Raw genomic sequence first — 15,000 nt, 5'->3', positions numbered from 1 at the left:
GCTTTGTTTGAGTTACAACTCTCTGCTGTTTATTTTTCTCAGTGAGCAAGAAGCTGAAGAGCACAGAGTCAAAGTCTGCTTCAAAACAAATGTCCAAGAACGAGGAGGAGACGGAGGAAAAGGAGGAGACGGAGGAAGAGAGCCAAGGAGTCAAGAGGAAGAGAGACGAAGAGGACAAAGAGAAGGAGACAAAGCAGGACGGAGGTGAAGGAAAGAAAGAGGAGACAAGAACATCGGAGAGGAAAGGAGCGAAACAAAAGAAAGAAGAGGAGAAACAGAAGGAGGATGAAGGTGTGGAGGGAAAGGGAGGAGCGAAGGAGGAGGAGAAGAAGTCAGCAGAGAGCCAAGGAGTCAAGAGGAAGAGAGACGAGAAGGAAACAAGTAAGGATGACGATGAAGGAGTGAAGAGGAAGGAGGAGGAGGAGAAACAGAAGAAGACAAAGCTGGATGAAGGTGTGAAGGGAAAGAAAGAGGAGACGACAGAGGGCCGAGCGATGAAGACGAGGAGAGGGGAGAGAGGAGAGGAGAGGAAAACAGAACAAGGTGGCAGCGAAGGAAAGAAAAAGGAGACGACAGAGGGCCGAGTGATGAAGACGAGGAGAGGAGACGAGAGGAAAACAGAACAAGGAGGCAGCGAAGGAAAGAAAGAGGAGACGACAGAGGGCCGAGTGATGAAGACGAGGAGAGGAGACGAGAGGAAAACAGAACAAGGAGGCAGCGAAGGAAAGAAAGAGGAGACGACAGAGGGCCGAGTGATGAAGACGAGGAGAGGGGAGAGAGGAGAGGAGAGGAAAACAGAACAAGGAGGCAGCGAAGGAAAGAAAGAGGAGACGACAGAGGGCCGAGTGATGAAGACGAGGAGAGGGGAGAGAGGAGAGGAGAGGAAAGCAGAACAAGGAGGCAGCGAAGGAAAGAAAGAAGAGACGACGAGGAGAGAGACAAGGTCCGAGAGCGAGGGAAGAAAAAGAACAAGAGGAAAGGAGGAGGAAACAAAGAGGGAGGAGAAGGAGGCGCCTGAAGATGTGATGATGAAGAAGAAGAGGAAGGAGGAGGAGAAAACCAGAGGGATGAAAACGAGGAGAGCAGAGGAGTCAGGAGAGGGAGGAAAGAAGGAAGAGACGATAAAGGAGAAGACGTCTGAGGAGGAGAAGGACGGAAAAGAGGAGAGGGGAGGCGGAGCTAAGGACGAGGAGGTGAAGACGCTTTTCAATCTTTATTGTTTCTGTATTTCAAACATTTAGATTAAAAACACAGTGAAGTCAAGTTAAATGAAAACAAAAACAACCGTAGTCTGTTTTTAATGAACAAACATTTTTATTTGACCAAAAGTCACAAAGACATAAAACACAAATTTATCTAAAAGGACTTTAAAATTCATCAGCATCCAACTCACCGCTCTGACTCTCCTCTCAAACTAAGACATGAACGTACAGTAGATGACAAGTTCACGATAGTAAACGTACCGAGTGACCTGAGAGGTGAACACTGTGGAATACGGAAAGTCGAAAGTGACATTAAACGCCTCTTTTTTCAACCGCTTTATGTTAAAACTCGTAAAAACAGTGTTTCTCCTCATAGAAATGAGCCCCTCCTTCTGTTTCATAGCCAGTCAGGTGCAGTCACATCCTCACCAAAACGTTGCCTTACTGGCTGTACAAACAGGAGCAGGTGCTCATTACATCATTCTGACTGCTTATAAAAAATGTTCCTAAGAAGAGCGGCTTAAAAATCAGGGTTAATCGGGGGTAAAAAGAGTTGTTTAATAGCAATTTCTGCATCCCATAATAGAAAGCAGTCATGTAAACTACCTGCTGTTTGTAAAATAATTAAATGTTAATATTATTTCTGTTTGATTGCAGCGACAGCACCACCTGGCTGCCAAGAGAGACAGTCTGCTGAAGTCTCTGAGAGGACTTCTGAGGTCCGGGAGAGGAGCGAAGAGGAGGGAGGCGACGAAGAGCTCCCAGTGAGAAAAACACATATTTATATATTTATATATTTATTAAAGTGCTAAAGGAAGTGTGACATGTTTCGTTTTCAACACCCTTCAGGAAACACGGGGACGGAGCAAAGAAGAAGGTGGAGGTTAAAAAGAAGAGTCAGACGGCGTCAGAGAAGAAGAGTTTGATCAGCGGGAAGAAAGAGAAAGAAACGACGGAGGTGAAACAGAAAGGAGGCGCTGAGAAAGAAGAGAAGAAGGACGAGCAGGAGAAGAAGACTGAGACGAGGAAAACCACAGATGAGGTGAAGACGAAAGAAAAGGAGACGGAGGACAAGACGAAGACGGACGGAAAGAAAGACGAGAGCGTGACGGAGAAGAAAGACGAGGAGAAGAAAGACGAAGAGAAGAAGGACGAGAGGAAAATCATCGGGAAGATTGTAAAAGCAACGGCCGGACGAGGGACGAGGATCCAGGTGAAGACGATGATGGGAGGAACGGCGACTCCATCGACGTCGGTGGAAGAGAAGAAGAAGAAAGAGGAGAAGAAGAAGAGTGAGGCGGTGAGAGAGAAGAGATCTGAGGACAGGAACTCTGAGAGAGCGAAGGAGGACAGAAAAGACAAGAACGTAACAGAGGTTAAAAAAAAGGAGAACGAGACGACGCAGAAGAAGAACGAAGACGAGCAGAAAGCGACGGCCAAAGCACAAGAGAAGAAGAACGAAGACGAGCAGAAAGAGACGGCCAAAACACAAGAGAAGAAGAACGAAGACGAGCAGAAAGAGACGGCCAAAACACAAGAGAAGAAGAGCGAAGACCAGCAGAAAGAGACGGCCAAACCACAAGAGAAGAAGAACGAAGTCGAGCAGAAAGCGACGGCCAAAGCACAAGAGAAGAAGAACGAAGACCAGCAGAAAGAGACGGCCAAACCACAAGAGAAGAAGAACGAAGACCAGCAGAAAGAGACGGCAAAAACACAAGAGAAGAAGAACGAAGACCAGCAGAAAGAGACGGCCAAAACACAAGAGAAGAAGAGCGAAGACCAGCAGAAAGAGACGGCCAAACCACAAGAGAAGAAGAACGAAGACCAGCAGAAAGAGACGGCCAAAACACAAGAGAAGAAGAGCGAAGACCAGCAGAAAGAGACGGCCAAACCACAAGAGAAGAAGAACGAAGACCAGCAGAAAGAGACGGCCAAACCACAAGAGAAGAAGAACGAAGACCAGCAGAAAGAGACGGCCAAAACACAAGAGAAGAAGAGCGAAGACGAGCAGAAAGAGACGGCCAAAAACACGAAGAAGAGAAGACGGCCAAAACACAAGAGAAGAAGAGCGAAGACGAGCAGAAAGAGACGGCCAAAACACAAGAGAAGAAGAACGAAGACCAGCAGAAAGAGACGGCCAAAACACAAGAGAAGAAGAGCGAAGACGAGCAGAAAGCGACGGCCAAAACACAAGAGAAGAAGAGCGAAGACCAGCAGAAAGAGACGGCCAAAACACAAGAGATGAAGAAGGAACTCGAGGCGGAAAAAACAGCACCGATGGAGAAGAAGAGCGGCAAAACCACAGAAGAAGAACCCACGAAGAGTACGGGTTCAGAGCCAGAGCAGAAGCACGCCGAAGACGAGACGAAACCACCGAAGAAGAAGAGCGAGAAAACGCCGACGACGGAGGCAGCAGAGGAGGCGGAGTCCAAAACGGGAGAAACCAAAGAGGAGGCGAGGAGCGCAGAAGAAGACGGGACGACGGAGGGCGGCTCATCGGACGGAGAGAAGGCGGAGCCGACGGAGAAGAAGAGCTCCGCCTCCATGACGCTGACGGACTCCACGCTGCACCGGATCCACGGAGACATCCGGATCTCTCTGAAGACCGACAACCCCGTAAGAAACATTCACCCACATGTCTAACATCCACCAGAGGTCATGTGATCTTTTCCACTTTTTAGTATTATTAAGGTAACAAAATAATGTAACTGTATGGAACCTCCTCCTGTTGGCCGTTAGCGGTGCTGCTAACGTTACTAGCTCTCAATAACAATAAACTGGACTGGACTAATCACACATATGCACTGTATAAAAAGGGTCAGAGCAGACTGTATCTGCTGAGGAGACTGAGGTCCTCAGGAGTGCAGGGAGACCTCCTGAGGACCTTTTTCAACTGTGTGGTGGCATCAGCCATCTTTTATGCAGTGGTCTTCTGGAGCAGCAGCATCTCAGCAGCCGACAGGAAGAGACTGAACAAGCTTGTCAGGAAGGCCAGCAGTGTGCTGGGGTGTCCACTGGATACGGTGGAGGTGGTGGGAGACAGGAGGGTGATGGCCAAGCTGTCATCCCTGATGAACAACACCTCCCCCCCATGCAGGACACTGGCAGCTCTGTGCAGCTCCTTCACCACCGGCTGCTCTTATCTTATCTTATCTTATCTCACTCCACTCGTCTGGTTTCTCTCTTTGTCTCTCAGGACATCAGGAAGTGTCTGATGGCGTTGGACCAGCTCAGCATGGTGTACGTGACGTGCAAACACGTCCAGAGACACAGCGAGCTCGTCTCCACGCTCAGAAAGGTGAAGTCATGATACAAGTACACGGCTGTAGATACATGTAGAAAGTACTCTTTACTGATGTGTATATTTACGTGTGTAGTTGCGGTACTACAAGGCGAACCAGGCCATCATGGACAAGGCGGCCATGTTGTACAGCCGCTTCAAGAACTCCTTCCTGGTGGGGGAGGGGGAGGAGGTGGTGAGCGCCGCCTTCCTCCGCTCGCTGCTGGAGGAGAAGGAGAGGGAGGAGGCCCAGCGGATGGAGAGGCTGAGGGGGGAGGAGCCAACGCAGGAGGGGAAGGTGGAGGGAGGAGAGGTGGAGGAGGTGAAAACTGAAGCCGGTGAGTGAATGCAGGAAGAAAAAGTCTTATTTTATAACAAATTCTGCTTTTGAATATTTTTCTGTTTTTGTTTTGTTATATATATTTATTATTCTGCACAATGAGTACTTTAACGTTTGGTACTAAAGCATATTTACATGCTAATACTTTTTACATAGGCCAGTAATAAATATTTAATATTTATTAAATAACCAAATAACCGCCACAGTTTTGGTAATAAATGTTGAAATACTGATTTACTTTATGGCACGAAAAATTCTGCAAAGATATTTTTTGATGCATTATCAGTATTTACAGATGTGTTTTTATTTTATTAAATAAAAGTTTCATAATTATTTATATTCTTCATATAAGAAAACATATTTTGTTGTTTTTTTATTATATTGAATTAACAAAATAATATTTTCCCCCCTTTTATTATTTAAATTATTTTATTATCATAAAATGACAAAATAAGGGTCAATTAAATAAATATATAATTTTTTAAGGTGCTTGTTTTTCGTTTTATTTGAATAAATCTACCTTTTTTTTCCTGCTATAATGATGCTGATTGTTTATGGTTTCCCCCCCACAGCTCCAGTGGATTGTTCCTGAAGATTCTGTCTTTTTTCTTTTTTTGGAAGCAGCCTGGGCTGAACCAACTCTGATCTGAGGGGTGTTGACCAGAAACACCCCCGCACGGACAATGAGATCTTCCACTCTCATTCACCTCCTCAGCTACACACACACCTGTGCATTACCTGATTATTTATTACCTGTTGTACATGAATATCTGAATAGTTGACGTGTTCCGGTGGATTGTCACACCTGAGCGGCTACCGTTAGCCTGTTAGCATTAATGTCATCATTAGTGATTTTCAAACAGAACGTGACACTACATTCACCTGAGCATTAACAGAACATTAACTCACCTGTGTCTTTAAGCTGACCTCAACCATCTCTGACATGTCATTTGGGTGTACTGTACCTTTTAAGAAGCCGGCGTAGCCTTAACCTACCTCTGCTGACTGTCTTTCATGAGGAGAGGGTGCATGGTCCTTCTGTTGTTTTTAATAAGTGTTACAGTACTTATGGGGACGTTCGGTCCTCATAAGGGAGGTAAAGTCTGCTGGGACTCGTACTCTTTCATTTTAAAGGTGCTGTTTTATTTCATCACTCCATTGTCTCCAAATAAACGTTAATGTAGAACAAACCTTCAACTTGTTTTGGTTCAGGAGGTGACGGGGCTGATGGGAAATGTAGTTTTATTTAGAAATGTGCTTTCTTTTTTAATTTAATGTCAGATGAACAAAATTCAAACCCTCAAAATATAAGCATTAAACGGTTCCGTTGAACGTTGACATTCACGCCTCAGTTGCTGGGCAGCATTCGGTGCCTTGCTCAAGGGCACCGCAGCGGTTCACTTATGGAGAACTGCTTTTATAGAACTTTGTACAGCAAGATATTTTATTCTGTATTTTTATTGTGACGCAGTGAGACAGTTTTTTTTGTTGTTTCATGTGTGAATACAGTGAATAACTGATTATTTGTTCCAGATGTAACGTTTATCATTATGAACATGGCTGAATAATTAAAGAATCACAGATCGTTTTTCTTTTTTTTTGGTCTTTCTGTCTTTTAAGTGGAAAAAATAAATTTCAGGAAAATATATTTTTTTAAAAGCATTAATCCAAAAAATAAAAGACGCTGTCGGACAAATGTAGTAAAAAGCACAATATGTATCTCTGAGATGTAGTACAGTATAAAGTACTATATGTACCTCTGAGATGTAGTACAGTAAATAGTGTATGTACCTCTGAGATGTAGTACAGTGAGATGTAGTACAGTATAAAGTACTATATGTACCTCTGAGATGTAGTACAGTAAATAGTACAGTATGTACCTCTGAGATGTAGTACAGTAAATAGTACAGTATGTACCTCTGAGGTGTAGTACAGGGGTAGTATAGAGTATTATGAAAAGAAAATATTTCATTAAAGTAAAAGTACTTTAAACAGTAAGAAAAGGCCATCCTGCATTATGAGTACTTTCATTCCTGGTACCTTTTAATGCAAATATTTCTGTATTTTTAAAGTACATTTTTTAAGCAGTACTTTGACTGGATACAGACATGTTAAATATGAGAATATTAATAAAGGTTTCATATTTAAATGAGCAGTGATGGACTCCCTCCTCCCTCTGTGTTGGGGGCGGAGAGCAGGAAACACAGGAGGTGTGCTTTCACTTTCTCTCCCCTCACAGAGAGAGAGAGAGAGAGACAGAGAGAGAGAGAGAGAGAGAGAGAGAGAGAGAGACAGAGAGAGAGAGAGAGAGAGGAGGACGCACCGGAATCACTGATCAATAACCGGTGATCCGGATCAATCAGCCCGACACGAACCTGGTTCTGCAGCTGAGTGTGTGAGAGAGAGAGAGAGAGAGAGACATGGAACCGTGGTTCTCCTGATAGGAGGAGAACAGCAGAGGAACCAGCGGACCTGAAGGAGGAACATGGCCCACGTAGGCAACGGAGCGACCGCGGAGGAGGAGGTGCGAGTCTCTCACACACACACACACACACACACACACACACACACACACACACACACACACACACACACACACACACACACACACACACACACACACACACACACACACACACACACACACACACACACACACACACACACACACACACACACACACACACACACACACACACACACACACACACACACACACACACACACACACACACACACACACACACACACATACACACACACACACACACATATACACACACATATATACACACACACACACACACACACACACACACACACACACACACACACACACACACACACACATTACACACACACACACACACACACACACACACACACACACACACACACACACACACACACACACACACACACACACACACACACACACACACACACACACACACACACACACACACACATATATATATATATTATATATATATATACATACACACATCTGTCTACAGATGTATTATCTCATGTCATTATCTCATGTTCCTATACTATATATATATATTTATATATCTGTATTTTCCTATACTATGCACATACATATATATTTATATATTTATATTTATTATATACACATACATACATGTATACATAAGTATGTATTTTCTAACAAATATTATGTATACTAATATCTGTATTTTCCTATACTATGCACATACATATATATTTATATATTTATATGACATATGTATGGTTTATGAGTCTTTTCTAACATATATTATGTATACTAATATCTGTATTTTCCTGTGCTATACACACTCATATATTCATACAATAACAGCTGCATATTTAATTGTATTTGTGGTATTTAATTATGAGTTTATTTCCTATAATATTATATATAATAGTTTATTTGTGACCGACACAAATATCCTCCTAAAATACATTTATATATTTATCTCCTTATCTCCTATAAAATCATCAGATAGTAACTCTATGATATTCCATATATAATACTATAATACTTGTATCATTAATAGTTTATGTCCTATGTTATGCTCCATCTATATATATTCGTACGTTTGTTTATTGATACTCTTTGTGGTATTTTAATGAGTTTATCTGCTATAATATCATATATAATAGTTCTTTAGTGCCTTTATTATACACAAGTATCCTTCTAAAATACATTTATATATTCATACAGATGCTCATTATAATAACATTTTCACCTATAATATAATCCGATATTGTTTTCATGATATTCTTATTGTGATTTGACACTTTTATTTTATATATCATATCTGTAATGTAGTATATAATGTATACATATTCTTATAATACTCATATAATCCTAAAGTATATGATACTCCCATAGTGGTACATAAAAGAACTGGGTCAAACATTGATCCGGTGTGGGTCAATAGTCAGCCAGTACCGATGGGTAGTACTCTAACAGAGTATTTTCCTTTTGTACTACTTCATAGTTCTGCTCAGAGGGAGATGTTGTACTTTTTACCACTTTACGTATATTTGTTTTGAAAAAACACAATATGCTGATGTAATATGGAGCAGTACAATACTACTACTCTACCCAGTAGTATACAAAAATATAGAATACTATAAAAGTCTAACACTTTGAAAGGAGCCATTCTTCATGATGAGTACTTTTATACTTCGAGTACATTTCAGCTAATAATACTTTTGTACTTTGGAATTCATGACTTTTACTTATAATAGAGTATTTTTAGACTGTGATATTGGTACGTTTTCTAAAGTTAACGATCATAAAGTCATATAGTGTTATACTTTATACTCGTATAATTTCAGTATATTGTACCTGTGTTGTGTCTTTATCTCTCTTGTTATCACCTTGCAGTAATTATGTGATAGCGTTTCCATGGTGACGCTCCTTTGTTTGTGGTTCCCATGTTGACCGGCGTTGTATTCGGCCTTTTGTCCACACTACTTCATTTGACCTCACAGCATCTAGATTGTGTTCGGACTACTACTGTTTCATATTTACATATTCTCCTAAAATACTCGTGTATATATATATATATATATATATTCCCACAACTCTCCCTTGTATCGCGGTAAATATTGTGTTTGTGGTACTCATGTGTACACCGTCCCAAAAATCTGTTCAACGCTCTGAAGTTTTACTTTGTTATAGTACTTGAAATTGGGTTTTTTTCTTCATAAAAACACACAATTCAAATGATAAGAAATACAAGATTGTATTTTATGGATTAAAAAACAAATCATTATTACATCTCCTTCAAACTACTGGATTTATTCTAGTTTGTGACCAACATTTTACAGATTACATGTGAACACATCATGATAATGTTATAATTTACCTTCAGACAATACTAATTTTCTCTGAACAGAGCCTGAACGCATCATAATGTAACCGAATGTAACCTCCGTTTGTTGGCCGTTAGCGGTGCTGCTAACGTTACTAGCTCTCCTGTTGGTTTAAACACAGACTGGTTGTTTACAATGTAACATTATCAGAGATCAGAGACTAGAAAAGCATAAATGAAGCCCTGATCTCATGTTTTACTGAATATTGGAGGTCAATAAAACTTTATTTACACTGTGATCACGGATCGACAAGGGTCCGTTACACCACTAGTATCTATTTGTATTTATTTGGGTACTAGAACAGCCTTTTTTTGTGGGAACTGGTGAAAAACAGAAATACTCAACAAACAATTTGAGAAAATATCAAATTAAACAATTATATTCTACCTATAGAACGCTACATAATTGGATGATTTCTCTCTTCATTCACAGCTTGTTTTCTCCATCACATGTGTTTCATTTGTCGTTGTAGTTCATAGCATTCCTGTCGTATGTCTTGCATTACATAATACCTTTTACAGTGATTTAAGTTCCAGGTGTTTCTGTCTTTGTTCATATTCTCATCCATAGATCCACTGACCTGTTGGTCCTCCTGGTTCAGCACAGGTATTGTTGTATTTACCTGTGTTAACTCAGGTGATACTTCCATTTTCTTGTTTGTATTGGGGGTTTATGTAAATGAGGGATCCGATTTCAGCCACTGGCTTCACTCCTGCACAACAAACTCAGGAAGTCTGGATTACAATAAGAGGGATTTCTCTCTGGAGCTCAGATCTAATTGCATTTATTCAAAATCCAGAAGGACTAATAATCTTTGGTCAAAATGTTCACATGCTGACTGGTTTATGGCGGCTAACAAGTTTAAACAAGGTTAGTTATTAACCTTATGTTTCCAGTAGAGCCTGATGTTCCACCCTGGTTCACATTGTTCAAACTGGGAGTGGCCCAGTACACCTTAAGTCTAGCAGAGGGTCAGACGTCCTTATTAGGTTCTAAGGATTGGGGTGTTAAACATGTGCTCAGAGGGTTAAGACATCTGTGCAAATCCAGTCCATGAAGGACTTTCTGGGGGTTCTAGAGAGGAGGATCTCAAAGGGGTTCTAGGGATGGGTATATCTTTGAAAAGAGGGGTCCCACAGATCTACATCAGAGGTTCAACAGGTTCTTTTGGAGGTTCCGTGGATCTGTCCACAGCCTTTGAATGGGTATTTATATTTTTTAAAGGTTCTGAAGGTTCTTGAGGACTATTAATATGTAATTTAGGAGGTTTTAGGGCATTACGAAGGGGTCGTAGGTGCTTCAGGAGGTTCCCGGAAGTCCATTAATGGGTCTGATGAGATTTTAAGAAGTCTGAGTTTATTTCAGAGGTTCTTTCAGATGCTGTGTATCTAGAGGATCTTGTGGTTTCTTACAGAGGTTTCAGATGTCCTTGAGGAAGTTTTAGAAAAAGTGGTTCAAGAGATGGGTCAGTGGGTTAAGTTCCACAGATCTCTATCAGAGGTTCTAGAGGTTCTTTTGGAGGTTCCGTGAATCTGTCCACAGCCTTTGAATGGGTATTTATGTTTTTTAAAGGTTCTTGAGGTCTTTGAGGACAATTCATATGTAATTTAGGAGGTTTTAGGGCATCACCAAGGGGTAGTAGGTGCTTCAGGAGGTTCCAGGAAGTCCATATGGGTTTGGTTAGTCTATAAAGAGGTTCAAGATGTCTCTGACTTTATTTCAGTTGTTTTAATAAGCTATAGGTCTGTATGTAGAGGATTTAGAGGTTTCTCAGGGTTCCTAGAGAGTTTAAGGTTTTCAGATTAACTTGAGGAAGTTTTAGAAAGGGGGTTCAAGAGATCGGTCAGTGGGTTAAATTCCACAGATCTCCATCAGACGTTCTAGAGGTACTTTTTGAGGTACTTTTTATTGGTCTGTCCACAGCCTTTGAATGGGTATTTATATATTTTTTTACAGGTTCTTGAGGTCCTTAAGGACATTTATGTGTAATTAGGGGAGATTTTACAGCGTAACAAAGCGGTCGTAAATGCTTTGAAGGTTCCAGGATGTCCATGTATGGGTTAGAAGGTTCTATGAAATGGTTCAAGAGTGTATTTCATAGGTAATGTTCAGATGCTGTATATCTCTGGAGTTTTCAAAGGTTTTTCCTTGAGGGGGTTTTAGAAAAAATGTTCAAGAGATGCAGTCGGTTAGGTGGATCTGTACAAGGGATTAAAGATATTTTGGTTTCTACAACTAGGGGTCAGAGAGATTTTTAAACATGGTCCTAGAGAGGTCCGAGGTGGTTCAGGAGAGCCCAAGGTTCCACAGATTATGTAGAGGTTCTTTCAGGTGCTCTGCAGATCATTTAGATGATCTAGACATTTCAGTGGGGCTGTAGAGTTCCTGGATGTTTTGAGTGTCTTTGATCCTTAAAGGGGTTAAATGGATCCGTGTAGGTTGTTTACGAGTGTTTGAAGTGGTCTCATGAGTCTTTGTGGAGGTTCTAGTGATCCTTCAGGGGCCTCTTACAGATTTCTGGATGTCCTTATGGGGGTTTAACGGGTTCATCGATGGCATTTAAGTGGATGCAGTCTGCTTTTTAAAGGTCTGAGAGATCTGTTGTTGGGGGTCTAAGCGGGTTTAGACAGATGACATAGGATGATGTGTTCAGGGTCCAGGTATTTAGGCCGTCTTGCGTCATACCTGTCAAGTCCATCTCCTCATTTGAGCTCACAGATGCTCCTCTGTCAGCCTCCGACCTCACTCCTCACATTACGGAGGAATTTCAGCTGACTCGGGTTGAGCTGTGAGGAATGCTGGACAAGCTGTGTTTGTAAAACACTTAAACACAGTGGAAGGTTCGACTCCTGCACGACAACAACACAATGAATACCACAAACATGTAGACAGGAGTTATTCACCACAGTCAGCTGTCCACTGTGTTTCTTATGACCTCTTTATTTAGCTAATCCTGCTGTTGAGTAATATTTTCTGTAACAAATGGAATGTAGCTAAAACCCTGAGGATTTATTTATCCTGCTTCTTGTACAGCAAAGAGGATTTAAAACCTTATTTAAGGACACTCATTCTGTAGTTTTCTACTGATTTGTTCTGTAAATATACAAATTAAAGCAGGAAACTATATAATAAGATATTTTTCAGAGACATTTTAGAGATTTAAGCAGCTAAATGTTAGTGATTTTGTAGATTAAAGCGGTTTCAGGAGGTATTGTGGTTCTTTAGGAAGGATCCCTTAAGAATAGATAAAGTTTCTCTTCAGAAATGAGAGCTTTATCTGAGTGCACTGAACGTTTTTGGGGTCGTTGAGGGGTTTCTATGTTGCTGAAGAGTATTTTTCTTAATGTTTCAGAATGTATTTGGTGTTTCTCGGAGGTTGAACGTGGTGTTGATTCTCCATCTCCCGTTGCTGTTTCTGAATTCTGCATAATCATGACTCAACCTCTACTTTATGTAAATGTGTTCTGTCTATCACACGGCAGCAGGATCGCTGAACTCAGATCATATATTAAAACTCTGCAGTGCTCATCAAATATGAATCAAAATTCTGTGACTGCTTGTCCTATTTCTGGCCTTAAATGTAAACGTTTGTGACCCGACCGCCATCTTTAAAAAAACAAGCATCGCCCACCGGTTGGAGCAAATTGGACTGTTTTGGGTTTTCGCCACATCTTTCCGTTTGTTGGTCTGATTTGGTTTATCTCCACCATCAGAATGGGTTCTAAGCCATTGAACATCTTGAACTTATTTTTGTGAAAGTCTTCCAGAAGTCTAGCGGGAAGTGGGTTTGGTCTTCAAGGACTCTTTGAGAATCTGTCAAAGTCTTTAAGAAGGTTTCACATGTCCTTAGGAGTATTTTCGATGAACCATGTTGGAGGTTTGACGGGTTTTGGAGTCGGTTCTAAGGGAGGTTGATTGGTCTTCAAGGAAGTTTAGACTTTGCCAATATCTTTGAGAGGGTTCCACAGGTCATCTCATGGTTTTGATGGGTCATAGGGTGGGTTCTTAGGATCTTAAAGATGTTCCTGAAGTCCTTGAACGGGCATTCAAGATTCCATTGTCAAAGTTTGAGGAGTTCCAGACTTCGCATGGCTCAATAAGTCATCACTAGAGTGCTCCTGGTGTTTTTTTGGACTTTAAAGGTCAGTGACGGGGGTTGTAGAAGTCCGTCATGAGATTCTGGTGCTCTGACGGGGTTTCAGGGCCTCCTGAGGGGGATTCTGTTGTCTTTGAGGGGGTTTTACAGGACAGTCATGGCATTGTTTTGGAGGTTTCATGGATCCATGTGCAGCATTTGAAGGGGAATTTATGTTTTTTAAAGGTTCTCCAGGTCCTTGAGGTCGATGTATATGTAATTCTAGGAGGTTTTAAGGGTTGGTGGGTGTTCAAGGGAGTCAATAAAGGGGTTTAAAGGGTCTATGAAGAGGTTCTTTCAGGATCTAGAGGTTTCTCCAGGTTTCTAGAGTTGTCAGAGGTTTCAGATGTCTTTGAGGATGTTTTAGATAAACGGTTCAAGAGACGGGTCAGGACTTTTAGTGGATCTGTACAAAGCTTAAAGGTCCTTTGAAGGGGTTCCACAGATCTCTGTGAAGGTTTTAGAGATCCTTTGGGTATTCTGGGGGTTTCCAAACCTCCCCGAGAGTCGTTGGGTTCTTTGTGTTTCACTGGTAATGGGACACAGTGTGTAGGTCTTGACTAATTGATTAGAAAGCCGCTGCTGTCACAAGAGAGGTTGACGTTGACCTCTACTCGAGTGTAACATCAGACAGCTGTGAGGCTTTTTCCACATCTCCGGTTTTCATTCTGCCTCCAAAGAAAAAACAACAACAAGAGATCTGTGGTTGTTTTAAACTGAAATATAAGAAAATCCTTCTACTTTCAACCTTTCATTTATCAGAAGTCAACCACAGATAAAAAACGACAGAAGAGACACATGAACTTTACATATTTCTCTTTCTGCTTCTTCTTCTTCGGCTGCATAAACTCTTTAAAAAGCCTCTTGGATCACAAATCTGAAAACATGGCTGTTATATGTATGATGATCTTAAAGAATATGATGCATTAATGCTGCAGAAACATCCGATATAACAGGAAAACATCAATACTTTTACTTCTTAAACTACATTTATGTACTTTGTTTGGAATGTTCTGGACCGTCTGGTTGAACAGCATTCATCTATAATAACACACACACACACACACACACACACACACACACACACACACACACACACACACAGCGGGAGCTTATGGCGTTTGTGTGTTGAAAGCTGTGAATGTTCAAACCGACAAAAACACAGTCGGAG

At 41.3% G+C, this 15,000-nt stretch overlaps 2 protein-coding genes across 2 annotated transcripts in view; both read left to right on the top strand.

Annotated features, from left to right (window-relative positions):
* LOC129093758 (trichohyalin-like) overlaps positions 1 to 6,402 on the top strand; it is a 9,071-nt gene extending 2,669 nt beyond the window's left edge. The window contains 7 exon segments of the mRNA XM_054601872.1: positions 43 to 1,193; positions 1,860 to 1,966; positions 2,052 to 3,235; positions 3,238 to 3,818; positions 4,399 to 4,500; positions 4,580 to 4,820; positions 5,395 to 6,402. Coding sequence (XP_054457847.1) covers positions 43 to 1,193; positions 1,860 to 1,966; positions 2,052 to 3,235; positions 3,238 to 3,818; positions 4,399 to 4,500; positions 4,580 to 4,820; positions 5,395 to 5,414 — 3,386 coding nt within the window. The 3' untranslated portion in view covers positions 5,415 to 6,402.
* A 714-nt stretch (positions 6,403 to 7,116) lies between these two features.
* The window catches only part of LOC129093549 (tetratricopeptide repeat protein 39B), a 21,924-nt gene continuing 14,040 nt past the window's right edge, over positions 7,117 to 15,000 (top strand). The window contains exon 1 of the mRNA XM_054601599.1: positions 7,117 to 7,346. Within this exon, the coding sequence (XP_054457574.1) occupies positions 7,308 to 7,346 (39 nt within the window). The 5' untranslated portion in view covers positions 7,117 to 7,307. The remainder of the gene's footprint in view (positions 7,347 to 15,000) is intronic.

The sequence above is a fragment of the Anoplopoma fimbria genome, chromosome 7, assembly GCF_027596085.1.
Source record: "Anoplopoma fimbria isolate UVic2021 breed Golden Eagle Sablefish chromosome 7, Afim_UVic_2022, whole genome shotgun sequence".
Classification (NCBI taxonomy): domain Eukaryota; kingdom Metazoa; phylum Chordata; class Actinopteri; order Perciformes; family Anoplopomatidae; genus Anoplopoma; species Anoplopoma fimbria.
Note: the sequence above shows the minus strand (reverse complement) of the source record. Positions and strands in the feature narration are given on the sequence as shown.